This window comes from Rhinatrema bivittatum, chromosome 10, assembly GCF_901001135.1.
Source record: "Rhinatrema bivittatum chromosome 10, aRhiBiv1.1, whole genome shotgun sequence".
NCBI classification, from domain to species: domain Eukaryota; kingdom Metazoa; phylum Chordata; class Amphibia; order Gymnophiona; family Rhinatrematidae; genus Rhinatrema; species Rhinatrema bivittatum.
In genome coordinates, this window is record NC_042624.1 from 123,564,324 (window position 1) to 123,591,776 (window position 27,453).

At 44.5% G+C, this 27,453-nt stretch overlaps 1 protein-coding gene across 4 annotated transcripts in view; it reads right to left on the reverse strand.

Annotated features, from left to right (window-relative positions):
* LOC115099718 (dual specificity testis-specific protein kinase 2-like) overlaps window positions 1–27,453 on the reverse strand; it is a 129,179-nt gene that overhangs the window by 24,213 nt on the left and 77,513 nt on the right. For all 4 annotated transcript variants that reach the window (XM_029617488.1, XM_029617486.1, XM_029617489.1 and 1 more), the window contains 3 exons: window positions 12,247–12,331; window positions 9,764–9,847; window positions 292–378 (listed from right to left, as the gene is read on the reverse strand). In XM_029617488.1, coding sequence (XP_029473348.1) covers window positions 292–378; window positions 9,764–9,847; window positions 12,247–12,331 — 256 coding nt within the window. The remainder of the gene's footprint in view (window positions 1–291; window positions 379–9,763; window positions 9,848–12,246; window positions 12,332–27,453) is intronic.

Here is a 27,453-nt window from a genome sequence, read left to right on the forward strand (position 1 = left end):
TCTGCGAGACATACAGTGCGCACACACAATACACCCAGGCCTCTGCGAGACGTACAGTGCGCACACACAATACACCCAGGCCTCTGCGAGACGTACAGTGCACACACACAATACACCCAGGCCTCTGCGAGACGTACAGTGCGCACACACAATATACCCAGGCCTCTGCGAGACCGTGCAGTGCATACATACAATACACCCAGACCTCTGCGAGACGTACAGTGCACACAGTATACCCAGGCTTATGAGATGTTCAGTGTATGTACACAATAGACAGATTGTGACACTTACATTGCAGCAATTGAAGTTAAGCTGAAGAAAATCAGGGGGACAGTCTCCAACCATGTGCTGAAATCCATCATAATCCAAGCCAAAATTCTGTATGGGCACAAAGTTAGAAAATTAGAATGCCAAAACCTATCCCAAACCTTATTCCATTCTGTTAACAATTCATGCACAGAAAAGATAGGGTTCTAAACTGTGCCTCTATGAAATAGATAAAATCACTGCACTGCCTCTCTGGCACCCGGCTCAGCTCTGCTCAGGTTTTCACATTTTTTAAATTGTTTTTCCAAATTCAATGTTTTGAAATATCAATAAATAGGAAGGCAGGGGTTGGAGAGATCTTAGGCCGGAGGGAATTGCAGCTTAGTGAGACCAGGACTTTGTACTGGGTAAGTACTTGGATTTCTTTACACTTAAGGGTATTTTTTTTTCCTGAGATGACTGTGGTTAAGGCGTAAGATGAACTCTGTTGGTTGTTAGCGATTGCTTGAAGATGTAAAATATAAACTTGTTTGGTAGGTTGTGGGTTTTTCCCAGGCCCTGTTCCTCGAAGGCCACTCCCCAATTCCCACCCATTCCAGACACACACTCTCACACACACTCTCACACACACTCTCACACACACATTCGACCCCTAAAAAGTCATATTTGTGTGGATTACAAATGACACTTACACAGATTGTTCCAGACAGTATATATTTAGTGCAAACAATATGCTCTTAAAAGTATTTATTTATTTATTTGTGATTTTTCTATACCGGCATTCACGGAGTTCGTATCATGTCGGTTTACATAAAACAAGGGGTGAGCAATACAAAACTATAACTTGAATGTATACATTACAACTTATAATAAATTATAACAAATTATAACAAGTGCTCAGAAGAAGAAGTTACAATAAAACAGGGATGATTCTAACTGGGAGTAAAAGAAGAGGAAGATAGAAGTTTAACAAGAGGTAGAACTTTGCGGAGGTTGTTAATGACTATATTAGTTTAACGGAAGATGATCAGTCTTGTTGTATTTAGTGTAGGAGAATCAGTAAGGGTCCGGAAAGTACATTTTCAAAGTACATTTTCAAAGTCAAATGTACTTTTTTCGAAAAGTACATTTTCAAAGTCAAAATTCATTTCTCTGCATTTTTGTAAAAACTCCAGGTTTACACAGATGAAACATATTGCCCTAACAACTGGCTTATAATTGGCCTCTACCTGTGAATCATTAAAAAAGATGAGCTTTTCTGGCTAAAAGGCCCCCTAATTCCAGTACCACTGGTCAGACTGTGAAACTGAAGGAAAGCTGTGACAATGAAGACCAAAGAGCATTCTAAGGAAATTAAAGATAAAGTTACAGACATGCACAAGATAGGAAAATATCATCCAAGTGCTTGGATATCCGAGCGAGCACTGTTGGATCCATTGTGAGGGAATGGAAGATGCATCCTACCACCCACACACTGCCTAGACAAGGCCATCCCTCAACAACACTCAGCATCAGAGCAGGACCATGACTGGTGAGGGAAGCCTCAGAGGCCAACAATCACTTGGAAGGAGCTGCAGAGTTCAGTGGCTGAGACGGGAGTGGAGGTGCCCCAGCTCTGCACACAACTGGCCTGCATTGGGGGGGGAGGGGGGGCTAGAAAGAAACCATTACTGAAGAAAAACTACATCAAAGCACGTCTGACCCAGTTAAAATGTGGGATAAGGTTTTGTGGTCAGATGAGAAAAATGCAGCTTTTTGGCAACATTCAAAACGCTGTGTGTGGTGCAAACCTAACACTGCCCATCCCAACAGTAAAGCATGGGGGTGGCAGCATCATGATGCGGGGACGCTTTTCCTCAGCGAGAGCTGGGCATCTTGTTAAAATGAAAGGACAGATGGATGGGGCAACCTACAGGGAGATACTGCAAGGCAACCTGCTTCAGTCTGCTAAAAAACAAGCGTGGGAGAAAGTTCAGCTTTCAGCAGGACCGTGACCACAAGGCCAAAGCAACACAGGAGTGGGTGAATGTTCTGCCATGGCCAAGTCAAATTCCAGATTTCAAGCCAATCGAGAATCTGTGGCACTGTCTGAAAATTGCAGTCCATAAGCATCATCCAACCAACCTGAACAACCTGGAGCAAATCTGCCAGGAAGATTGGGCAAAAATCACTCCCAAACAGTGTGCAAAACTGATAGAAACTTACCCCAACTGACAAAGCTGTTACTGCAGCAAAGGTAGTTGCATCACATGCTAGTCTGAAGGGGATGAATACTTATGCAAGCAGCATTTTTCAGTTTTTAATTTTATTTTACAAAATACGCAGATAAATAAGGAATTGTGACTTAGAAAATTTACTTTAAGAGCATACTGGTTTGCACTAAACACGCTGCCTGGAACAATCTGTGTATCATTTGTAATCTATACAAATCTGCTGACTTTTTAAGAGGTTGAAGACTTTTGCAAGCCACTGTAATCACACAACTGGCCAATTAGGGGCTGGTGAAAAAAATCATGCATAATAGGAGTCAATAGTTTCACAAAAATAACTGCAAATTAACAGATTACAATTTAAAGAAACTATAACTCAGTTGCAGGTCATTGGCAAAATGACTAAGTAAAAACATACCAGATAATTTAAGGGAAAATCAAGATACAGAGTCTCGGTCCAGCAGCAAGATGGGGGTTTATCCTGCCTGCTGGTGGCAGCAGAGCACTTTTAGCTCTCAGAGAATGAATCCAATCTCTGGAGACTAGATTGGGAAACCAGAGAGGCAAATAGAGAAGACCTTCAGCTCAGTCCCACCTCTACTCTGGCATCCCCTGTACTGCAATGGAGGAATAAGGTCACCCTGAAGGAGAAAGGAAAACTGGTTCTTACCTGCTAATTTTCATTCCTCTAGTACCATGGATCAGTTCAGACTCCTGGGTTTATTCATCCGTGCCAGCAGACAGAGACGGTTATTTACACTTTTGAATAATAGAAGGACCAGGGGACATTCCATGAAGTTAGCAAGTAGCACATTTAAGACTAATCGGAGAAAATTCTTTTTCACTCAACGCACAATAAAGCTCTGGAATTTGTTGCCAGAGGATGTGGTTAGTGCAGTTAGTGTAGCTGGGTTCAAAAAAGGTTTGGATCAGTTCTTGGAGGAGAAGTCCATTAATGGCTATTAATCAAGTTTACTTAGGGAATAGCCACTGCTATTAATTGCATCAGTAGCATGGGTTCTTCTTAGTGTTTGGGTAATTGCCAGGCTCTTGTGGCCTGGATTGACCTCTGTTGGAAACAGAATGCTGGGCTTGATGGACCCTTGATCTGACCCAGCATGGCAATTTCTTATGTTCTTATGACAGAGAAAGTAAAACTGACACTGCTTCACATACCCTGGTCCACCTGCAGTTCCTCAGTATTGACCTGTATCCAAGCTAAATCTAACAAAATGTGCACTCAAAAAACTGGAAAAAAAAGCTTGTATAAAAACTTGTAGATAAAACTTCAGCTATTTCAAAAACACAACAGCTGAGCAGACAACGCTCCACTTCCATAAATCAGGCGGGTTCTGGACTGATCCAGACTCGCCACGTCCACTGATGTCTTCAGCACAGAAGGCCCTTACAGTATTGCGGGCGTCCCGGCACCTCAAAAGGCATCCAAAGAGTGAACATGGTGCTCAGTGGAATCCTGGTCCCCGGCATGGTCCTGACATCGATGCTTCGGATCAACAGTGCACTAGTCACAGATGTTCATGGGCAACCGTAACTTGGCATGGCACCGAAGTTATGGCAGCAAGGTGCTTGTCCAGGCTCCTGCTCACGCTCTCTCTCCCAGGGAGGCTGCACTGCCATCACTGGCAAGCAGGAAGGAGGCTACGTCATCCAGGGCTCCTGCCCATGCAGACTAGTTCCTTTCAGTGTGGATAGCATGAGTTCTCCCCCTCCCCCTCCTGAACTCCATAGATGCCGATTGATCGGTGAAACGACATGGAACTCCTTCACGTCCTCTGGGTCAGTAGCCTACACAGATCACCCGAGGACTGCCAGCGCCAGACAAAAAAGGTACAAAAAAAAGAGAGTGTGTGGCCCCATCTCCCCGAATCCACAAAAAGCTCAGCATGACTGGAAATCAAAAGATCCCAGGTATGGGGGAGCAGGAGATTTTAAAATCTTTGTTAGTTTTAATTATGGGGTGTAATTTTGTTATTTTGGGAAATATTAGAACACTTTTTAATTATTGGATTTTTTTTTAATATTGTATTGGTGTTTAGGAAGTTTTGGATATTCTATTCATTAACTGGTATGAAATTTTTATTCTTTTTATGAATATGATTTTACTATTATGTTTTATATTTCTTGATTTTATTTAATGTTTTATGAAGAAAGGTAATTTTTCTGTTTTTCCTTTGTTGCTCTGCATATAAAAAGGCTGGCTTGTTGTGGGCTCCAGTTCATTTCTTCTCAGCACATTTCTAGTTATAATTTCTGGACTCTTTATTCTATATTTGGACAGGGTCCGTCAGTATTCTGCATATGTGACCGAGGAGAGCTATTTTGCTGGCATGAAGTTTCTGTACGAGGATCTATAGCAGCCTGGTTTGTTCTGTTTTCTCAATAGGAGGTGTATCTGTGTTCTAGTGCTTGGTGTAATATTTGCAGTGTTGCCTTTTCATAGATAAAATTGTTACTGTTTGAGTGCTGGCAGTTAGGATTATTGTATTGTAAAGGTAATTATGTTTATTCATGGCTTTCTGAGCTGCCATTATAAATTCCATAGGAGTGCCAAGTGTCTTTTTTGCAGAGTTTTCTCGTTGGCACCACAGCAGTGCATGTAAATATAATATATATGTTGTGATATTTTGCCTCAGAAGACTGTACTTTTGAATGTTCTTTTTCATGTAAAATTTGTTACATGTGCATAATTAAATTGTGTGACTATAGAGGGTGTGTGAGTGTGGGGTGTGTGTGTGTGTGTGCGCACGCAAGGCTGTAAGATTTGCCTAGGTTTGACCATGGGTTCTGTAGAGAAGTGGATGGGTGTCAGTTTTTAAAAATATAGATTGCTGGAGGGAGCTGGGCTTTGATGGGCCTGGGACAGAGACTGAATGAAGTGTGTATGTATGTGTGTCGGGGGGCTGCACAGTAATTGTTTGCACAGGCAGCAACAAAGCTCAGTACATCAGGACTTGAAAAAAACACGCAGGCCAAAGATGTGGATGGTCTTTGATCCTGTAGTAAGGTGTAGATAACTTCCTCAGAATAACCCATCCATATCAGACTTTTCCTCTCAAACGCCAGGCCATGAGACAGAAGTGAGCCATCTGATCCAAAAATATTCAACCTTGGTGAAGAAGCCTCACTTAGAGGCCCATTCACTGTCATGTTGACCAGATCCATGAACAAAGGACAATGTGGCCACTCTGGAGCCACTACTCTGGATATTGCTCTATCCAAAGCACCTTGTGCACAGAATTCCCGGAGGCCACGGTAGCACTAGAGCATTGATGCTTTCTGCCTCGTGTTCTTGTCAGTGACTGTAAAAAAAATGTGCTGCCTTGGCATTCATCTTCTGATCCAAATGAGATACACTGCATCTTCAGATAGCTCCCACTCTCCAGGGTCTAGCCACCTTCAACTGAGAAAATCTGCCCTGGCAATGTGAGATGCCGCCAGGAGAGATAGACTCTGTTCCGCCCAGTGAACCAATTCCTGAGCCACCGTCCGACTCTGCCTGTTGATATAAGCCACCCTTGTTGCACCCATACTGGCTGATCTTGTAACCATGGCAGAAAGGCAAGCAACGTGAAACATACCACCCGCATCTCTAACAGATTGATAAACCATGAGGCCGTCTCTTTTGACCATTGGTCTTGAGCTAACTGACCTTGGCACACTGTTCCCCAACCACTGAGACTGGCATCCGTGGTCACTAACACCCAATTCGGGACTTACAGCTGCACTCCTTGACTCAGATTGGCCTGACCAAGCCATCACGAAAGACTAGACTTGGCAAACCCCTAAGCGGAGGAGGAAAATGAAACTCCTCAGACAAAAGATTCTAATAGGAGAGAGGAGCCCTCTGAAGAGTTTGCATATAAGCAAATGCCCAAGGAACCAATTCAAGTGTGGATGCCCTAGAACCTAGGACCTGTAATTAGTCCCAGACTTTGGGTACCAAAAGTCCCAAAAGATAACAATTATGAGACAAGTTTCACCAGTTCTCCTCCTCTGAGCACTGCTGCCCCAACCACTATTACCTTGGTGAAAGTACGAGGAGCACTCCCCAACCCAAAGGAAGGACACAAAACAAGGTACTTCCCCAGAACCATGAATCTGAGAAACCGCTGATGTTCTGTTTTGATTGCTATATGTAGATGCGCCTCCTTGAAATCTAAGGACGCCAGAAACTCTTTTTTGTGTATTGCTGCTATGACCAAGCACAAAGTCTACATCCAAAACTGGAGTACCACAAGGGCCGCATTTATCTTTTTTAAATCCAAATTCAGTTTGAAGATTCCCTCCTTTTTCAGTACCTCAAAATAAATGGAATACCTTCCTGTTCTCTGTTCCTCTGAAGGAACAGGAACTATAGCCCCCAGATGCTGCAAGTGGTCCATGGTCCCTTGAACTGCCACCTTCTTGGGCTGTGGGGCACATGGGGAGAAGATGTAGGCTTCTTGATGCGGACGAGCAAAATCAAACACATAGCTGTCTCTTATATCACTTAGGACCCACTGGTCCATTGTAATTTTGGTCCACTCCTCATAAGAGAGTCAAACTACCCCCAACAGCTGGAATGGAAGAGTGGGCCTGCTTCACTTCATTATGATTTGGCCCCTCCAGTTCCCTCACCAGGGTTGTCTCAGGTTAGCTTCCATCCACAAAGGATGCCCTTAACATTGCATTCTGCCTGAGCCCTGCTTTGGGACCCCAAAGAGACCTTATTTTGGCAAAATCTAATTATTCCAAAAATGGGAACAGGTCAGAAATGATCTCATTTCACCCTTCAGCCTGTCCTCCGGCAAATTATGCCCTTTGGACTTTGAGATCCTCTACCAGTTGCTCCAAGCTCTCTCCAAATAGGAGTTTGCCCTTGAATGGGAAAGTTCCTAACTGCCACTTGGACCATACATCAGCTGACCAGTTTCTCAACCAAAGCAGTCTCCTGGCCAATACTGTCAATGACATGATCCTGGGAGACATGCCGATTAGGTCATATAGAGCATCTGCCACAAATGCTGCCGCTGCCTCAACGCTCTGCAGAAGCAGAGGTAGGCTCCTTTGCCTGCAAATGTTGGACCCAATGCAAGCATGCTCTTTGCATAAAGCTTCTACAAACCGCAGCACTTATACCTAAAGCCGAAATCTCAGTCCTCTTGAGATGGACCTTCGGCTTCCAGTCCTGAACATCTTTCAGTGAGGGTGAGCCCGACACTGGAATGACAGACTTCATGGTAATTGCTGATACAGAAGAGACACCTTCAGAAGCATCAAAAGCTTGAGCATCTCCTTGGGTAACAGATACAATTTTGTCATAGCTCTACAAGTCTCAGGGGTATCCCACTCTCTGACAACTAATTTGCTCACTGACTTGTTTAAAGGGAAAGCCTTTGCCAGACCTTTCAAACTGACCATGACAAGGTCTGCACCTTCTTGGGTGGACTCTTCTTGCAGAACCTTGATACCCAGCTCATTAAGCACATGCGGAATCAAGGGCTACAGTTCTTCCTTACAGAAAAGATGTACCACCTTAGGGATCATCCCCTTTGGCCACCGGCTACTCCTCTGGGCCATCATCGGACCCTGACAAGTATGGAGCAGAAGCTGCTCCCGGAGAGCCATGCTGTGAAGCCTCTGAAACCTCAGAGTCATCCCTGTAACTATCCGGGCGAGTAACATTCCCAGAATCCTCTGGACGCTTGCCGACCCCTTTTCCTCGAGATCTTAGGTCTTTTCATCAGTCGAGAATCACCCTTATGGCAACCCTGGGTCCAAGACTGCTTATCACCCACTGCTTTCCTAGCTAGATATGCCCTGTGCAGAAGCAATATGAAATTTGAAGAAAAAGAGGAAGAATCTTCTGAATCCTCTCCTAGCAAGTCCTCCTCAGCCTTAGAGGCTCCCTGCCTTTCCACGAAGGCCTGCACCGCTGCCGATAAGGGAGGTGGGGAATCCCCTGCCAGAACAGGATCTTCTGCTGCCACGACAGTATTCAAAATGGCATCCATTCCTGCACTGACAGAAAAATCATCAGCAGGAGTCCCTGACACCATCGGAGCTCTTCTTCATGCTGCAGCTAACATTGCCTGCTCCCAAACTGCCTTTCCCTGCGGAGATGCATTGGTAACAAACTGAGACATGTGCGCAAGTCTCCACAGGTCTGGCAGCATCTGTCACGCGCCATCTCTACCCCTGAGGCATGAGCTGCGCGTCAGCCTGATAGGCAAGAGCCATGTGTCATCGAAAGCCACTTGGCACACTGACTACCTGCTCCTTGGATCCCCAGGCAACATTAGCTAAGATCTGACCTCCCGCTCAGTAATAAACTTTTTTTTTTCTTTTAAACTTTAATGGTCGCAAACAAATCAAAAGAATAAAGGCCGAACATACTGCAGATCTGTTGCGGGAGTCAGCTGGACCACTAGCTATCAGCCCCATGGAAGCAAGGATCAAGCCAATTAAGAGGTCACCTACCCCTGCTTGTCCACCTCAAACCAGGGAGGATGGCCCCACCAGGACCTAGCAACTCCCTGAGAGAAATCCTGAAAAGATTACAATTTATTTATTTTTTTAATTTAATCCAGACTGCAAGTTTTACACCTCTACCTTATGCTGGAGATGAAAATACTGAGCCGCTGCAGGTGGTACACTATGTTATGTATGTCAGTGAAACGTTTTCCTCTGTCTCCATCTGCTGGCAGGGAGGCAAAACCCAGGAGTCTGGACTGATCTGGGTATAAACACGAAATACATTTTCACTAAGAGGGTGACAGAGCTTGCAACAGACCAACAGTGGATACAGCAGAACTCAGACATGCAGGAGATAGACACAAAGGGACCTTAGGGGTGCACAATGAGATAAGATCAAGCAAAACCTGAAACAGCACAGCAAAAGGTACAAAAAGCAGGACTTATGGACCAAATGGTTTTCCAGCAATAATTTCTATTTTGTGTACATTTCACCAGACATGACATGATGTGGTGGTTCCATTCAGCAATGATCTCTCTGCGTGTGAAAACAATGATATGGTATAAGGGCAGTGCAGTTTCCTTTATTCCCTTAACTGATCACTTTTCTGTCATAAATCAAAGCAGTTAAGTATAGAAAAGAAGCTCAATACATAACTGAGCAGACAGGAGCCACATGCAAGTCCCTGTTACACAGTTACTTTCCCCACCATGCACATGCTTTGATATTAATGGATAAACTACCCAGAAAACCCACCCAATCAATCAGCCACAACTTCCCCAAACCCACAAAAGCCATGTAAACATCTTACCTCGGTGCGAGGGAGATAATCAGGATCTGCCTGGATCCTGGCTATTATCTCACAAAGAATTATTCCATACGAAAATACATCCGCCTGAGGGAGAAAGACACAGAGAAATGCAGTTTCACCATAAGCCCACTGCTTGTTCCTATACACATGGTCAGCACCCTCTAAACACGGAGAGCTGATGCTGGTGGAAAAGGCTCAATGTTACATCTCCCCTGATCCAATACAAAGAAAGCCTTCCACATGGTTGTGCATGAAATGGGCTTCCTCTACTGGAAAAACTAGCCTAGGGAGTCAGAGGGCAATGCACTTTTGGTTTCTTTATATATTAATAAAAATCAGGATCAGCAGAGAATAGATGATGTCTGGAGGAGCTGAAAGCCTAAGGTGAAATAATAAAATCAGTCCTGGGCACCTAAAAACAGCTTCCTGCTGCCTACACAAACTAGTAACAAAAGCTAAAATAAGTACTTGGTAATAATCTGCACAGTATTTCACAGAACTGTTTGACTGAGATAAAAAAAAAACTGGCTAGCTAGCAGCAGGTTATGACTTAATATTATGAAAACCAGACTTTTGTGGGTTGGAAGAAATTCTTCTGATCAAAAATCTTGGCCACTGTTACTAAAGGCATCCTGATATCCGACATGAGAAACCCAGGTGTTTTACTAAACTCACAGCTAACTATGCACCCAAAAGTGCAACAGTGGTCAAGATGCCATTGTATAAGTTAAAAATGATAAAGCCATTAAAATCTTGGTTCCCAGCTGAATCGTTCAGAACAATGTTGCAGATCCTTGTTTTAGGGCACTTCGATCACTGTTGCAGTTTGTGTGTGGGTCTTCCGGATAAGTTATTGCATCCATTGCAGCTGCATGGATACTCATGGGTCTAACAAAATATTATATTAGGCCAGCGTTGCAAGAGTTGCATCGCTTACCAGTCGAGTACAGACCTAGATTTAAGCTGCTTGCCCAGATCCAGGGGAATGGACCAGTAGAGGAGATTAGGGAAGGACAGGTTGACTTAACCAGTATGTGCCGAATATTCCCATTAGTTTTAGTGCAGCGGTTAGAAAGGCTCTGGAGGGCATTGAGAAGTTATGGAGTAGGTGGTGGGTGAAAAAAAATGGGAAGCTGAGGCACACATCTTCCCAGATTACTTGTACCTATTCCTTTAGACAATTTCCCCCAAAATTTCTCTTTAATCTCTTATTGATAAATGCAAGATCCGTACATATGATCTGTCCTAATATCAAGTTAAAACATTCCCGCTGTTTTATGATTTTGAGAAGGAAATGCAAAAAGTCTAAGAATAAGATGCAAATAATCAATGATCTGCTAGTAGAAGACATTGCAGATTCAGGTAAGCAATTTTGCTTTCCATGTTCTCCTTAGACAGCAAGACAAATCACACAAATGAGCAATGTCATCTGACAGTACCAAGACAGAAAAACTAAAGACTTTTCTGAGCATGTGTGGACCTTCCTGCAGTCCCCTCAGTCTTCATCCCTACAGGGTTAAGCGGGGGACTATGTGGCCGATTTGACTTATCTATGGAGAATACCTATTACAGGTAAGCAACTCTGCTTTCTCCATGGACAGGCAGGACATGAATCAGCCACACAAGTGGGGACTCCCAAGCTGAGAATTTCATGCAAGCATTTTTCGTGTTTCTTATCCATTGTGGATCATACAACCAGTAAATGTGTTCACTGGTTGATAAAGGAGATTTAAAAGAATTAAATAAGCTCTTAAGAAATGCTTGGCCATATTTGCTATCTTGACATGAAGCACTTTCTAGGTAGGAATGAGTAGTGTTGGTAAGGATACCCCACCAGGTGGGCAGCCTTCTATGAAAGCAGAACAAAGAGGGTTAAAAATAAAAAATAAAAAAAAAGGCTGCTGTAGCTCTAATTTGATGGGCTTTTATCTTACTTTGAAGATCCTGTCCTGATTATAACAGTAAGAGGTGCAATCAGAAAACCAAGAGCAAAGAGTCCTTTTTGTAACTGAAACCCCTGATTGACTGGATTAAAGGAGATGAATGGCTGTGAAGACTTTCCACAAGACTTTGTTCTTTCCAAATAGAATAACGCTCTTCTGGAGTCCAGTGTATGAAAAGCCGTGTGCTTTGAGAAACAATGCTGGAAACAGAATGGAATGATTTAAGTGAAACAGATCACTTTTGGTAAAAGTTTAGGGTGGCTTTTCAAAATGACTCCACTGTGGAAAAACTGAGTATAGGAGAATATCAGACTAGAGATTGCAATTCATTTATTCTCCAGGAACTGGCAACTACTGTAACGATAAAACCTTCCAGGAAAGGAATTTTAGTTCTGCTGGTTGCCAAAGACTCGAATGACGTTTCAGGAGCTGAGCTAGAAACACACGGATCCCAAAGAGAGGAAGGATATTTAATTGGCAGTTTAAAATGAGTTAGGCCTTTTATAAGAGAAGAGTTCAATACAGCCATTTCAGACATACCTTCTCATTATAAGGCTCATCACGCAGAACTTCAGGGGCCATCCAGTACGGCGATCCCACCACTGCTAGTTTCTCACTCTCCACACTGAAAAATACCCCAGGGATGTGTTAGAAAATGTTCCCGTACCTTCTGCTGGTAGATGGTAAAAACAGTCTGGAAACAGAGTAGGATTTAAGCAATGCACATAACACCTTTAGGCACAGTGTGCACTTAAGTGTCTTTTCAGATACTCCTGGCACCTTCTGCATATTATACTGCAATTTTTTCTTTTTAAGCATGGATTAAACATTTTCTCTTTGCAGTATCCATCTATAAAAGTCCCAACTACAAGGCAAAGGAAAACTCTCCAGTAAAAGACATGAAAGCATGGTTGCTTACCGTAAATATTTCCCATAGACACCAAGATGAATTAGCCATTACATGCAGGTGACATCATCCAGCGGCACCGAACGGACTTCTCTCCAATCTGTAGAGCTTTGTGCTCTACTGAACATGTTTGGGAGTTCCTCCATGAAGTTAACATGGAGCACATTTAAAACTAATTGGAGAAAGTTCTTTTTTACTCAACGCACAATTAAACTCTGGAATTTGTTGCCAGAGGATGTGGTTAATGCAGTTAGTATGGCTGTGTTTAAAAAAGGATTGGATAAGTTCTTGTAGGAGAAGTCCATTACCTGCTATTAAGTTCACTTAGAGAATAGCCACTGCCATTATTTATTTATTTATTTTTAATTTTTATATACCGGAATTCCTGTATGCAATACAAATCAGTCCGGTTTACAAGTAACGAAAAGGTTGCCCTGGTCTGGTAGATTAGACTGGGGTTTTTTACATAGAACATAGAACAATAACAATCAACTATTGAACATTATTACAAGGAACAGTGAAAGTAACAATAGTATTTATTTATTTATTTATTTTTAATTTTTATATACCGGAATTCCTGTATACAATACAAATCAGTCCGGTTTACATGGAACGAAAAGATAGCCCTGGTCTGGGAAGTCAGATCAGGGTTTTTTTTACAAAGAACATTGAACAATAACATATAATCCATTCATAATACAAAGAACATTGAACAATAACAATAAATCCTTAAATATTTTCGTAATTTAATTAAAATTAGGCCAATGGCATGTTGAACTTAAATTAAATGTAAGGTAAATTGAAATTTAATTTTGCTTAAAATTGCATATTATTAACTGTAACACAGAATATTCCCAAGTTCAATCAGGATGCGGCGCTTAGTTACATTCTGGAGATTGGAACGCTTGCCTGAAGAGCCAGGTTTTTAACTTTTTTTTGAACTCTGGTAGACTGGGTTCGAGGCGTAGGTCAGGGGGGAGAGCGTTCCAATGGTGTGGTCCTGCAGTTGAGAGTGCTCTTTTTCTTAGTAATGATGTTGCTGGAGGGGCGAATAATGTGCCTCTTTAAGCGCTTCTGATGGGTCTGGAGGATAGGTGTGGACGAAGTTGAGTTTGGAGTGATATAGGTGCGATGTTGTGTATTGATTTATGAATAATGGTGAGGGTTTTAAAAAGGATTCTCTGTTTGATGGGTAGCCAGTGGAGGTTGCTCAGAATGGGGGAAATATGTTCTCTTTTATTGGTGTTTGTTAGGATTCTGGCAGCGGCGTTTTGTACCATCTGTAGAGGCTTGATACTGTTAGCAGGGAGACCAAGTAGAATTGCGTTACAGTAGTCGAGTTTTGAAAAAATAATGGATTGAAGGACGAGGCGAAAGTCTTTGAAGTGAAGGAGTGGTTTTAACTTTTTGAGGACTTGTAGTTTATAGAAACAGTCCTTGGTTTAACAAACATATAATATTATTATAACATTATTCGTGTTCACATTTTACAAGGAACTTTGGTAGCGTAAATAGTCTGCAAGTAATCGGTTAAATAATATAAAATGAAAAGGATGACTTAAATAAATAGATATTGTGAATAATCAAGTCCGTGTATGAAATTGAGTGTCAATGTGTTTGTGACACCTTGCAATGGTTGGATCTGAAAGACAGGAGGAGGTGCCTAGTTTCACTCTGGGAGTTGGAATGCTTGCCTGAAGAGCCATGTTTTTAACCTTTTTTTGAACTCTGGTAGATTGGGTTCGAGTCTTATGTCTGGTGGGAGCGCATTCCATTGATGTGGTCCCGCAGTGGATAGTGCTCTTTTTCTTAACGTTGATTTGGCGGGAACTGCAACTAATGTGCCTTTGTAGGCACTTCTGATGGGTCTGGCCGATGATTGTAGGCGAAGTTGGGTTTGTAGAGATATAGGTGCGACGTTATGAATTGTTTTATGGATAATGGTTAAGGTTTTATATATGATTCTCTGTTTGATGGGTAGCCAGTGGAGGTAGCTCAAGATGGGGGTAATATGGTCTCTTCTATTAGTGTTAGTTAGGATTCTGGCTGCGGCGTTTTGTACCATCTGTAGGGGTTTGATGCTGTTGGAGGGGAGGCCCAGTAAGATTGAGTTGCAGTAATCAAGTTTCGAAAAAATAATGGATTGAAGAACGAGGCGAAAGTCATTGAGGTGAAGGAGTGGCTTTAGTTTCTTTAGGACCTGTAGTTTAAAGAAGCAGTCCTTGGTGGTTGTGTTTATGAATTTAAGGTTAAGTTGATTGTCAAGCCAAGTACCTAAATTCCTGACGTCTGCAGAGAGCTCAATGTTTAAAGATGTGGTTTGTGCCAGACTAGGTGGGTGGTTGTTCGGGTTGTGTGAGATTAGTAGCAGCTCTGTTTTGCTGGAGTTTAGAATCAGGTTTAGGCTGGAGAGTAGTTGTTTAATTGGTTTAAGACAATTCTCCCAGTAGACGAAGGTTTTTTGAATTGATTCTGTGATGGGGATTAGGATCTGGATGTCGTCTGCATAGAGGTAATGAGTAAGCTTGAGTTGAGATAGCAAATGGCAGAGGGGGAGGAGGTAAATGTTGAACAGGGTAGGGGAGAGGGATGAACCTTGTGGTACGCCTTGGTCTGATAGGATGGGGTCAGATTCCTTGTTGTTGATTCTGACCTTGTAAAACCTGTTGGATAGGAACGATTTGAACCAACAGAGGGCTGTGCCTTTGATTCCTATGTTTGATAGTTGTTCTAGGAGTTGTGAGTGATTTACCGTGTCGAACACTGAAGACAGGTCTAGTAGGACCAGTAAGAATGACTGTTTTTTCTCCAGGTTCAAAAGTAAATTATCAGTGAGGGAAAGCAGAAGGGACTCTGTGCTTCGAGATTTGCGAAAACCATATTGTGCCGGGGAAAGAATGTTGTGCTCCTCGAGGTATTCGGAAAGTTGTTTATTTACCGCTTTTTCCATCAGTTTGGAGATCAGGGGCAGGTTTGCAATGGGTCTGTAGTTGGCTGGGTCCATGGGTGATGCAGTTGGTTTTTTCAGTAGGGGTTTGAGGATTGCAAGTTTTAGCTGATTAGGAACTGTGCCCATGGCTAAGGAGGTATTGATGATTTCTGCAATAGGTTTTGCGATGGTGCTAGAGATGGCAGTGAGCAAATTAGTAGGGAGTGGGTCCGAGGGATGTGCCGATGGTTTAATTTTTTTAAGTAAGTTTTCAATCTCCATGGCTGATGTGGGCTCTAATGACTCTAGTCTAGAATTCAGAGTGAGTTGGTATGTGCTATGAGGTGTTGGAAGCGTTTGGTGGGTTGTAAGGGAGAGGGTGAGGTTTGAGATTTTTGTTTTGAAGTAGGTGGCTAGTTCGTTGGCCTTACTGAGCGCTAGGTGGTCTGGAATGGATGGTGGTGTTGGTTTGGTGAGTGATGAGACGTAGGAGAATAAAGCCTTCGAGTCGAAGGTGAAGTTATGAATTCTTTTTGCATAGAAGTCCTTTTTTGTTTTGTGTATGGCGTTTCTGTAGGTGTTGAGGGTGGCTTTGTAGTCAAGTCTGGATGTGGGAGAAGGGTTGTTTCTCCAGCTTTGTTCTTTGTTTCGTAGTTTCTGTTTCAGGGTTTTGAGTTCCGGGGTGAACCATGGTTTTCTGTTGTCTCGTGTCGGTTGGATTTCTTTTGAGGAGGTTGGGCAGAGTTGATCAGCTATTTTGTTCGTGAGTTTGATCCATGAAGTGGTGGCTGTGTTGGCGTCTGAGAAGTCAATTTGTTTGAGGTCTTTGGAGCATTGTTTGTTGAGTAACTCCAGTGCGTATGGTTTCCTGAAATGAATGGTGGTTTTGGAGATGTTTGGAGGAGGTGTGTTTTTCATTTTGAGGGTTGTGTCTATAAGCTGGTGGTCAGACCATGGGATAGGCGTGCAGGTGGGATTTGTATGGATGGACCAGCTCTCGTTGATAAATATGAGGTCTAATGTATGACCTGCTTTGTGAGTGGGCCCGCTGATTATTTGTGTGAATCCAAGGTGACTGAGGGAGGTAAGGAAGGTTTCGCAGTTAGTGGATTGAGGGGTGGAGTCTACGTGGATGTTGAAGTCTCCCAGTATGATGGTTGGTTTGTCTGAATTAGCAATGGTTACATGGAATAGACTTAGTTTTTGGGTACTTGCCAGGTTCTTATGGCCTGGATTGGCCACTGTTGGAAACAGGATGCTGGGCTTGATGGGCCCTTGGTCTGACCCAGCATGGCATTTTCTTATGTTCTTATGTCCTGAACAAGCGCTGTCACGCAAGTCATTTTGAAGAATGTACTGAGAAGGGCAACCAAAATGATGAAGGGGATGGAACAGTTCCCCTATGAGGAAAGGCTGAAGAGGTTAGGGCTGTTCAGCTTGGAGAAAAGACAGCTGAGGGGGGATATGATAGATGTCTTTAAGATCATGAGAGGTCTAGAACGGGAATCAGTTATTTACTCTTTCAAATAATAGAAGGACTAGGGGGCACTCCAAGAAGTTAGCAAGTAGCACATTTACAACTAATCGGAGATAATTATTTTTCACTCAACGCACAATTAAGCTCTGGAATTTGTTGCCGGAGGATGTGGTTAGGGCGGTTAGTGTATCTAGGATTAAAAAAAGTTTGGATAAGTTCCTGGAGGTGGTCTATAAACCATTAATCAATAAGGAATAGCCACTGCTTGTAATCAGCATTAGTACATTGGAATCTAGTTAATGTTTGGGTATTTGCCAGGTACTTGTAACCTGGATTGGTCACTGCTGATCTTGATAGACCCTTGGTCTGACCCACTATGGCAACTTCTTAAGTTCTTATGAATTTCCACAGTTAGTAACAGAGCTAAATTTAGTTGTATAGTCAACTCTCTTGTGAGGTGAGGGCCGGTATTCTATGGCTAATTTATCCTGTCTGTGGAAAACATTGATTAGGGTAAGCAAACATGCTTTTTCTGTCAATAAGCAGGCTGAATTAGGCATTGTATGTCAGGAGTCCTATCCTGAGGGTTGCAGCAGAGCAATTATTTAATAAGCAACCCGGACTCCACCATGAAGAGTGGATAATGATGAAAATAGATTTTGCAAAACTGCATATCCAAATCTATTCTCAGTCCTTGAGATGTTACAAGACAGTAATGGGATGTGAATGTGTGGACTGAAGACCACTTCACAGCTTTACAGATATCTTTGATGGGTACTTCTTGGAGATAAGCAACAGAAGATACCTGACAAGCCTTGACAAGAGTCTGTGAAGATACGCGACTGACAAGCGAAGTAACCGATCACATGCAGTCCATGTGAAACCTAGTGGAAAATGATGTTTGCAACTTATTGGGTACATGCTTAAAGTGATATCTGCAAGGAGACCATTGATGCATTTTTTTGTACTCCATCTGCATTTACATGAATTTTATATGATACAAAAGAGCCCCTGATGCAGCCCCTTGACAGAGGGCGAAACTCGGCCTGAGTCGGGCGGTTTTAAGATTCCAAGTCTCCAATAAAGGATTAAAATTTGACATCTTGGCTTCTAATCCAGAAATTGTTGATGCTGTGCTGGAAGAAATGGAAACTGGTACTGCTGAAAAGGATAATATGTTTGTCAGTGAAAGTAAGGATATCTATAATGATAGCACAAGTGTTTATTTATTTTTAGACATTTTATATACCATCGTTCCATGTAATGATCACAACGGTTTACAGAAGTAACATTCATAACTATCAAACAACAAATGTTGCAATAGAGCAGGTTGTTCTGGCACCAGGGAGAATGATTAAAATGTAGCTGTACAGTCTCATTTGTGAGACCGTTTTTCAAAGCTTCTTTCTGAAAAAGTTGTCTCCTAAGCATGGGAGATCCACTAGTTTTTCATGAAAATGCACTCATAGGCGAGCTTGGGATTCTGGTCTGAGGAACCGCTGAAGGAGTTGAGAAGAGAGGCTGCAGTGTTCCATCTACTTTTGCAAATGAGGTAAAGAAACTCCTCTAATGCTGCAACGTGGTGATAAGACTATGTACTCTGACCTGGTGTGAGCAGAGGAACACCTTCTTTTGAAACCAGAACTGTTTATTGAAAAGTAATAGGTGGCTTATATGAGGAAAGTGGCATTATTGAACAGACAGATCTGCTGTTAGCAACTGAAGACCTTCCACTACCAAATTTGGGGCTATTAGCCTTCTGACCAACGAAGGAGGTAAGGGCAATCTGACCCCTCCTGCCACAGATCTTGGATGGCTAGAGAAAGCAAATGTTGCTTACCTGATGTAACAGGTGTTCTCACAGGACAGCAGGATGTTAGTCCTCACAAATGGGTGACATCGAGGATGGAGCCCTGTACGGAAAACTTTTCTGTCAAAGTTTCAACAAGCTTTGACTGACACTGGCACACTGGGTGCACTGAGCATGCCCAGCCTGCAATTATCCCTGTGAGCCACAGGTGTCTCCCTCAGTCTCGTCTTATAGCTAAAAAGCGCAAGCGAAACTAAAATAAAAGTATACAGACCCAACTCCGCGGGGTGGCGGGCGGGTTTCGTGAGGACTAACATCCTGCTGTCCTGTGAGAACACCTGTTACATCAGGTAAGCAACATTTGCTTTCTCACAGGACAAGCAGGATGGTAGTCCTCACAAATGGGTGAGTACCGAGCTGAGGATGCCCGGGAATGCACCAGATACACCGCAGATGCGCAAAGGCGTAACAACTGAGGTGGAAATGGGAACGGAGGGCATCCGCAACACCATAATGGGTTCGTGGAAGGATGTTGGGTAGTGAATTGAAAAAAGTAAGAGTAGGCGGACTGGCCAAACATGGAGCATGCCGGCTAGTCAAATGTAAGCAATAATAGGCTGCGAAGGTATGGAGAGGACTCCAGGCTGCAACCTGATAAAAAGTACAAGCAGCAGTAACCAAAGGGAAGCTGTTAAGGCTAAGACGGACACAACAGTATGTGGATACCCACAGTGTTGTAGTGAAATGTCTGCTTGTTGGTAGGAAAGGAAATATAGACCACTTAATCAGAAGGATTAGGTCTGTGTGGCCACTGGAAGTAGCAGCTTGACCCTTGCATGAAGGAAAGAGTCAAGTGGAATTCACATGGAATGCAGTGCAATGTAGATAAAATGTAAGCGCAGCATTACTGTCCATGAATGTGGAAAACCCAGTCTCTCCCTAGGGCGAGAGAGAGAGGTTAGGAAAAATTAATAGAGTATTTCCTGAGGAACGGAGATACAACATCTACCTGAAAAGGATAGAAAGTTGAATGCGTAGAACTACTCAGTGGCAGAGGAACGGAGTCAGGTGAGTATGGAAAGAGTGCATAACTCACGGACCCTGCTGGCAGGAATGACATTAAGAGGGAAAGAAGTTCCCTTGCCAAACTGTGGAAGAGAGGAATGGAAAGGCTCAAACGTAGAATGTATGAGACTTATAAGGAGAATATATATGTTCATTCCGTGATTAGAGAAATAGAGGCGGCTTGATCAGTGGATAATCCATGGTAAGCCGACTCAGAGAGGATTACCGAAAACGGGAACCCAACTCCCAAAACGATACACCTCCTAAGAGAAAGGTGTATCTATGTGGAGGATGTCTGGAGAACAGAATCCGAGGGAGTAAGAAAAAATGGTGGAAAAGTAAAAGGGGTAATACCTCTTTTTTTTTTTTTTTTTTTTTTTTAGCGTCAGGAGGTAAAGCCTGCCATATTAAACGGCAAGATTTATGTTTAGAAGGTTTTGTGACGCTACCAGAACCTAAGAACATCAGTAAGTCTATGATTTGGGACTGACTGGTGAGGGAATAAAAGGTTACTGATATGATGGATTGAGAAGTATGGGAAGCATACTGATCTCAGTCAGGGAGTGGGGAAAAGAATACTGAACCCCATCCCAGTTCAACATTAGAAGAATGCTGGCTACGAGAGGCAGCAGAAGAGATATATTGAAGAGGCCTTTGATGGAAGAAAAGGCATCTAAGGGAACGCATAGGAAACATGTGTAGGGAGCAGAACCTGTGCATCGTATGGAATGATGCAGACGCAGAGGAAAGTTTAGTTAAACTCAGCGTTAAAAGATTTGCCCTGTACACATGTAATTGAGACCATTCGAGAGGATAGAACCTACGTGGAGAAGGTCAGATAGAGCGTTCATTAAATCTCTTAGATATGTGGCCCAAAGACGCATGAAGTGAACAAGGGCCAAGGGTAGAGCTGCGCAGCTGTCTAGCAGAGCAGCTAAGAGGTTGTGCGTGCTTATGAGTTGGAAAGCACATTGTCCCTATGCTGTCTGTCTGTATGCACAAAGAATTGTTGCAAAAGCAGTATTGGAAGGCATAAGGGCATAACTCATGGGTGCAACGTCCAGGAAGTTTATGAGAAACTATGCTGGAGTGCAATAGATGCATAATGGGTTGACAGCTTTCAGGAGAAACTTTATAACCCTAAGGAATTGCGAGCATGAGTCGAAGGAGACTAGGTCCTAGTTCGAACTGGGATAAGAATCAGGGACGAAAGCAATGAAACCACTTAGGTCCATTGAGTATAGAATGTCACTGAATATAACCCATAGCAGTTTTGAATTATGAGAAAAAATGCATAGTGGGAAGAAACCCCATAGCCCAACCATGAAAAGTTGAAAGGTTGAGGTTATGGAAAATATGCGCAGGGACATATAACAATGTATCAGAATGTCTGTGCGCATGCTGGACAAGAGGGTCTTAAGACTGTGGTGTCCAGAAGTGTTACAGAAGGGATTTATGGCAGTGACAGTAATCCCAGTTAGTAAATGTATAGTGAGTCCTGAAAAAAAGTGAGAGCTCTTTGCATGTACTGAAAGGAAAGTGAATGATGTTACACTCCGCAGAGAAAACAGCATTCACCAACAGTGATGCAAGAGACAGTTCACTTACCGAAGCTGGTGCCGGCGGCAGAGCTTGGGGTTGTAATGTTGACTCACCATAAAGCACATAGAAACATTAAAATAATGTACTTACTGCAGTATGGAGTGATGGTAACCAAAGATACCATTGTACCTGTGACGTCTAAAGAAAGTTGGATTTTCTTAGGTCCAGGATGTGCGGAGAGTAACTATTTTCTGTTAAAAGAAAGAATAGTGCAATTAAAACTCCCCAACCCCCCTCCCTTCTCCCCTCTGCACTTCGTAGCGCCTGGGGGAGTGTACCGGGACTTTGGTACAAGGTGGGGTGGCCGCTCTGATATCTGACCAGATGGGAGACCAAGAGGTGTCCCAATGGAGGATATCATGTAGGCTCCTGCAGGTGTGTGAGCGGTAAGTGGTACCCGCATTTCTGTATGCTGTACAAGGAGACACTGAGACCTGTGGCCAGGCCTCAAGGTGGACTTGTACATGGGGCAATGGTTGCTGAATCTCATGTTTAGCAGATCAGCCAATGCAGCTGGACCTTGGTTGGGAGGGAACCAAGAGTCAGAGCATTGGTCGGCACAGGGACTTGTTACTGACAAGAGAAGAAGCCCTGCTGCAATCCCAAGAAGATAGAGGGGTTCTCCTGATATTGTGGCTAACATAGCTAACATAGTGATATGTGACACTAATACAGTTCTAAAAGGCACATGACCCAGAACTTTTCGAACCACGGTCCGAATGGGAGAACACAACTCTATGGGAATGCCGCCGAAGCGGGTACTTACCATCCGACGTGGATCGCCGCAAGACGAGCCGGTGAAGATTGTTGACCCCGACGGTCTCCGGAGTCCTCGAGGGTAAGGCCGGGGACGTAAACGTCCATCTCGCTCTGAAACCTGGTATGGTGGCACAGGTACAGAGGAGACAGGCCAGGCGTGAGTGGCGTTTAGACTGCTAAGTGTAACAGATGGCCATAGTCCCACACCACTTGACGGTGGGGCACGCCAGGAACAGAGGAGCCCTAACGGAACTCATGTTCCCTCCCTCGTCACAGCGGCTCGATGTGTCGTGACGCCAATGCAGAAGCTGTCGGACCTGGATCCGGAAGTTCTGGATCACCAAGGACTGCCAAAACTGTAGGAACAGTGCTGATGGCAGTGGTGATGTCGCTCTGCCCGAGCGTTGTCCAGCCTGGAGAAGGATGGCACCGATGTGCTGGATGGCGTCAGCGGCGGACGATCACGATGTCGGCGATGATGGGTGCCACGGTGCTCGGCCCGGTCTTTCCCCAGCGCCGAGATGGAAGCCCTCGTCGTCCTGGAAGGCGATCGATGACGAACTGTCAGCACGCCTGCTCTGCTCCTGACACAATGGAGTGTCTTAAGCTAATACGGGGCTTAAAAAGAACCCAAAGCGTGGAGCAATGTGAGGAGGCGAGGGTATTATGTGGCGGTGCTATGTCGGTATTGACGATATTGAAGGCAACCTAAGGGGCTTCGAGGATATCATCAAAATGGGTATGAAAAATCGTCGATGACTGGCCAGGAGAATGATGACAGTGACGGGCACTGACAGCAGTGGCATAGGTATCTTTGAAACGATGTGGAATCGAATAATCGAAAAACATTGCCGTTATTGAAAAAGATACCGGCATCGACTGAGTCGAATCAATAGGGCGTCAAGGACACCGAAGGAAAACGGAGGTGTCGAGGGCATCGATGCATGGAGGCGGGCATTTATGCCGTTTGTGGCATGGCCACGGGCATCAACTATAGGGCCACAGACGTTGACGGTATCGATTTGGACAGACTCAGATTTCCAAGTGTACATGGCATCGGTGCCCCAGACACGTGTGTCTGTGGCATCGATGTGGACACGTATGGAATCGATGGCATGGATCTCCCAGTCGATGAATTCCATCCCGGCATCAACGCCAGTCCTGGAATCGGCATGGGCATCGATGCCAGCCATAAGGCTGGCATTGGCATCAACGCCCATCCACGGAATCGAGCCGGCATGGATATCCACCGATGGGATCCACCTGGGCATCGAATTTCACCGATGGGAGCAGCCTGGCATCGACTGCCCTCGATGGATGCATTCTAACATAGATGCCCATGGATGAAACACCTGGGCATCGGTGTCCATCGATGCAAAAGGACCCGGCACCGATGCCATCGACGGACGGCCATCCGGCACCAATGCCATCGACGGACAAGCCATCCGGCACCGATGTCCATCGATGGGGACCATCCGGCACCGATGTCCACCGATGGGGACCATCCGGCATCGATGCCCACCGACGAATCGATGTGGCACCGATGCCCCCCGATGGAAAGGGCTGGACATCGGTGGGGAGGATGGGGCATCGATGGCATCCCCAAAAGGGGGGGGGGGGTGGCATCGATGAAGTGACCCTGGGATCGTTAAAAAGTGTCTCGGGCAGCGGTGGCGGCGACCCGAGTATGCATGGCAGTGACTAACAGCGTGTGCGTCAATGGCATGCATCCGGGTAGGGACGGCACCGAGGAAGCCCAAGGAAAAAAAACAGTGCGTAGGAGGAAAAAGCCTGGTAGCACTGAAAAGCAAAAAACATGGATAAAGGCATCAGGGCACCGTGGGGGGAGGGGCGCTGATGACATATAAAAGCCCAGGGCGGTTTAGGCGGGTCCCGGTGTAGCGATAGGGTATCGACTGCGTGAGGGTACCAGGGAACGAAGGACTTGAAGCTACAGAGGTCCTAAGTTAAGGAAAAAATCCCTACCCCACTAGCATAAGCAAGCAGAGTGTCACAGAGACACTCGCAAGCTGTTTAAAGCTAACTGAAAAATGGGGGAAGGGAAGGCTTCAGTCAGTTAACAGCCTTAAGATAGTGACAGGAACCGACCGAAAAATAAGAATTAGTACTCACCGAGCGTCGTAAAAACGTACGCGGAGGGAGACCTGTGCAGGGAAAAGTGTTTTTTGAAGTGAAAAGTTAAGTGTTTCCATGAGGTAATTAGTTAAAAAATCCTCACAGAGCTCCAACCGCTATGCTGACTGCAGAGCGGAAAAAAGAAGACTGAGGGAGACACCTGTGGCTCACAGGGATAATTGCAGGCTGGGCATGCTCAGTGCACCCAGTGTGCCAGTGTCAGTCAAAGCTTGTTGAAACTTTGACAGAAAAGTTTTCCGTACAGGGCTCCATCCTCGATGTCACCCATTTGTGAGGACTACCATCCTGCTTGTCCTGTGAGAAATGTTGCATAGGCAATTCTCTCAGGTCCCAGAAGGGAGATGTGGAATCTGAGCGATTTAGAGGATCTTGAGCTTTTTTTATGCTGTATGCTCGTGGATTGTCCTGTATATCATGGAGTGAAATATGCTTCGAATACATCGAAACTTGCATTGGGTGCACTGGTACATGATGAGAAAACATCCCTGTAACAGAATAGTTGAGAAATGTTTAAATGTGTCGGAAGGACTTGCATCGGTACATCACGCATTGGTGGAGAGTGCACTGATGTAGCTTGCATCATTGTGCTGTGCATCGATGCATCATGCACAATTCACTGTGCTTCAAGTGCATTGATGCATCATAATTCGAGTGTAGTAGGTATGAATCGCCTCAGAATTACAGTGCATTCTCAAGGAAGCAGACAATGCTGCACTGTAGGAAGACGAGTTACTGCTATTCATAAGATTTATACAGCTCTTCCATTTGCAAGGCTCTGGGGTGCTATGAATGTGGGGAACCACCATCTGCAGGCTTCAGTATTTCTGGTCCCAGGCAGAAGTAGCATAACTTGTGCCTATTGGTGAGGCACATGATTTTCCCACTCGGGCAGTTCTTAAATCCACTCACCACTGTAGATTTTTTTTCTGGCCCAACATTTTCTTGCTTGGGAAGACACCCATTCCTTTTTTTTTTTAAGCACTTAAAAGTGCTCTGAGTATGGATACAGAAGAAGCAAGGCAAGGCAGAAAAAGTTTTTTCAAGGAAATAAGTTTGTAGGAAAAAACCGCTGAGGGACAAAGTACACATCTGTGCTTTAGCTTAGACACAAAAAGACTGTGGAAGCTCACAAGGCAACACCCATGCGGGAACTCCCACACAGGTTCAATAGTGCTCCAAGCTCTATAGCTTGAGAGAAGTCCGTTTGGTGCTGCTTGACGTTACCCACATGTAATGGAGAAATTCTTACCTGATAATTTAGTTTTCCTTAATGTAGACAGTGACTCAGGACCAGTGGGTTATGTGATCCCCTGCCAGCAGATGGAGACAGAGTCAGGTTTCAAAGCTGTCACCCTACATACACCCCTGCAGTGACCTCAGCCCCTCAGTATTCTCTTCAAAAGCCATTGTGGACATACTATCGAAAAACTTGATTAGAATTTGGATATAACTTTATAACTTGCTTAAAAACTTGATTAAAAAACTTTGATTAAAAACTGGAGACCGCAACTCTACTCAACCAAATGTAAGCACTGGATCCCAGTAATACTATAGATGCCCTGAACTAGGGACAGGGCGACGGCTTACCCGTAACCTCATGGAATCTAGATTCACCTCATGAGCGATTCCTTGGTACCGTTCATGGGCAGCCGTGGGCGGGATGCTGAGTCCATCTGTCTACACTAAGGAAAATGAAAATATCAGGTAAGTAATTTCCCCTTTTCCTAGCGTGTAGCCAGATGGACTCAGGACCAGTGGGATGTACAAAAGCTACTCCCGAATGAGGCAGGAGGTTGCCTGCGGTCCAGTTAGCACCACCCTCGCAAAGACTGCTTTCTCTCGGGCCTGGACGTCCAAGCGATAGAACCTGAAGAAGGTGCGCAAGCAAGACTACATCACTGCTCGACAGATGTCGTCAGGAGACAGTTTAGCTTCTGCCCAGGATACTGCCTGGGCCCTAGTGGAATGAGCTTTAATCTGAAGGGGTAAGGGTTTCCCTGTCTCTACATACACGCCTGTGAGCACTTCCTTGATCCAGCAAGCTATGGTAGCTCGCAAAGCCGCTTCGCCATTTCTTCTTCCGTGAAGAACGAACAAGCGGTCTGTCTTGTGCATTGGTTCTGAATGTTCCAGATACCGAACTAAAAGTCTACCAACATTTAAATGGCGTAGGAGGCAGTAGTCCTGTGTCCTTGCGTCTATCCAGGGACAGTAAAGAAATGGACTGGTTCAGGTGTACACCAAAGAAACGGTTCCCGACAAGACAGTGCCTGTAGCTCAGAGATGCAACGAGCCGAGCATGTTGCCACCAAGAACAGTCTTTAGTGTTAATAGGCGTAGCAACAGACTACGCAGTGGTCTGAAGGAAGGTCTTGCCAGAAGGTCCAATACTAGATTGAGGTTCCATAGGGGGACCGCCCACTTTAAGGGTGGTCATAGTTGTTTGACCCCTTTTAGAAAACGGGTCAAATCTGGATGCGCCGACAGACGGGTTCCGTTCACCTTGGCCCTGAAGCAGGAAAGGGCTGCCACCTGGACCTTCAGGGAGTTGAGGGACAATCCTTTGTTCAGGCCATCCTGTAAAAATTCCAGGATCAAGGTGATCGTGGCCATTCGGGGGAGCACCCTGCGCTCCTCACACTAGGCCTCAAATATTCTCCACATCCATACGTATGCCAGGTAGGTTGAGAACTTCCGCAAGTGGAGCAATGTGGTGATCACAGCCGCCAAATATCCACGCTTTGTCAGGTGAGCCCTCTCAAGGGCCAGACCATAAGAGAGAATCAAGCTGGATCTTCGTGAAGAATCAGACCTTGATGGAGAAGGTCCCTGTACGGGGGAAGGCAAAGGGGACTCTCCACGAGAAGCCTCCACATGTCTGCATACCACAGGCGCCTGGGCCAATCTGTTCGATCTTGCAAATGATCTTGCCCAGTAGAGGCCATGGAGGGAAGGGGTACAGTAAGTCCTCCTCTGGCCAGATCTGGACGAGGGTGTCGATCCTTTGGAAGCGCTGGTCTTGTCTGTGACTGAAGAACCGG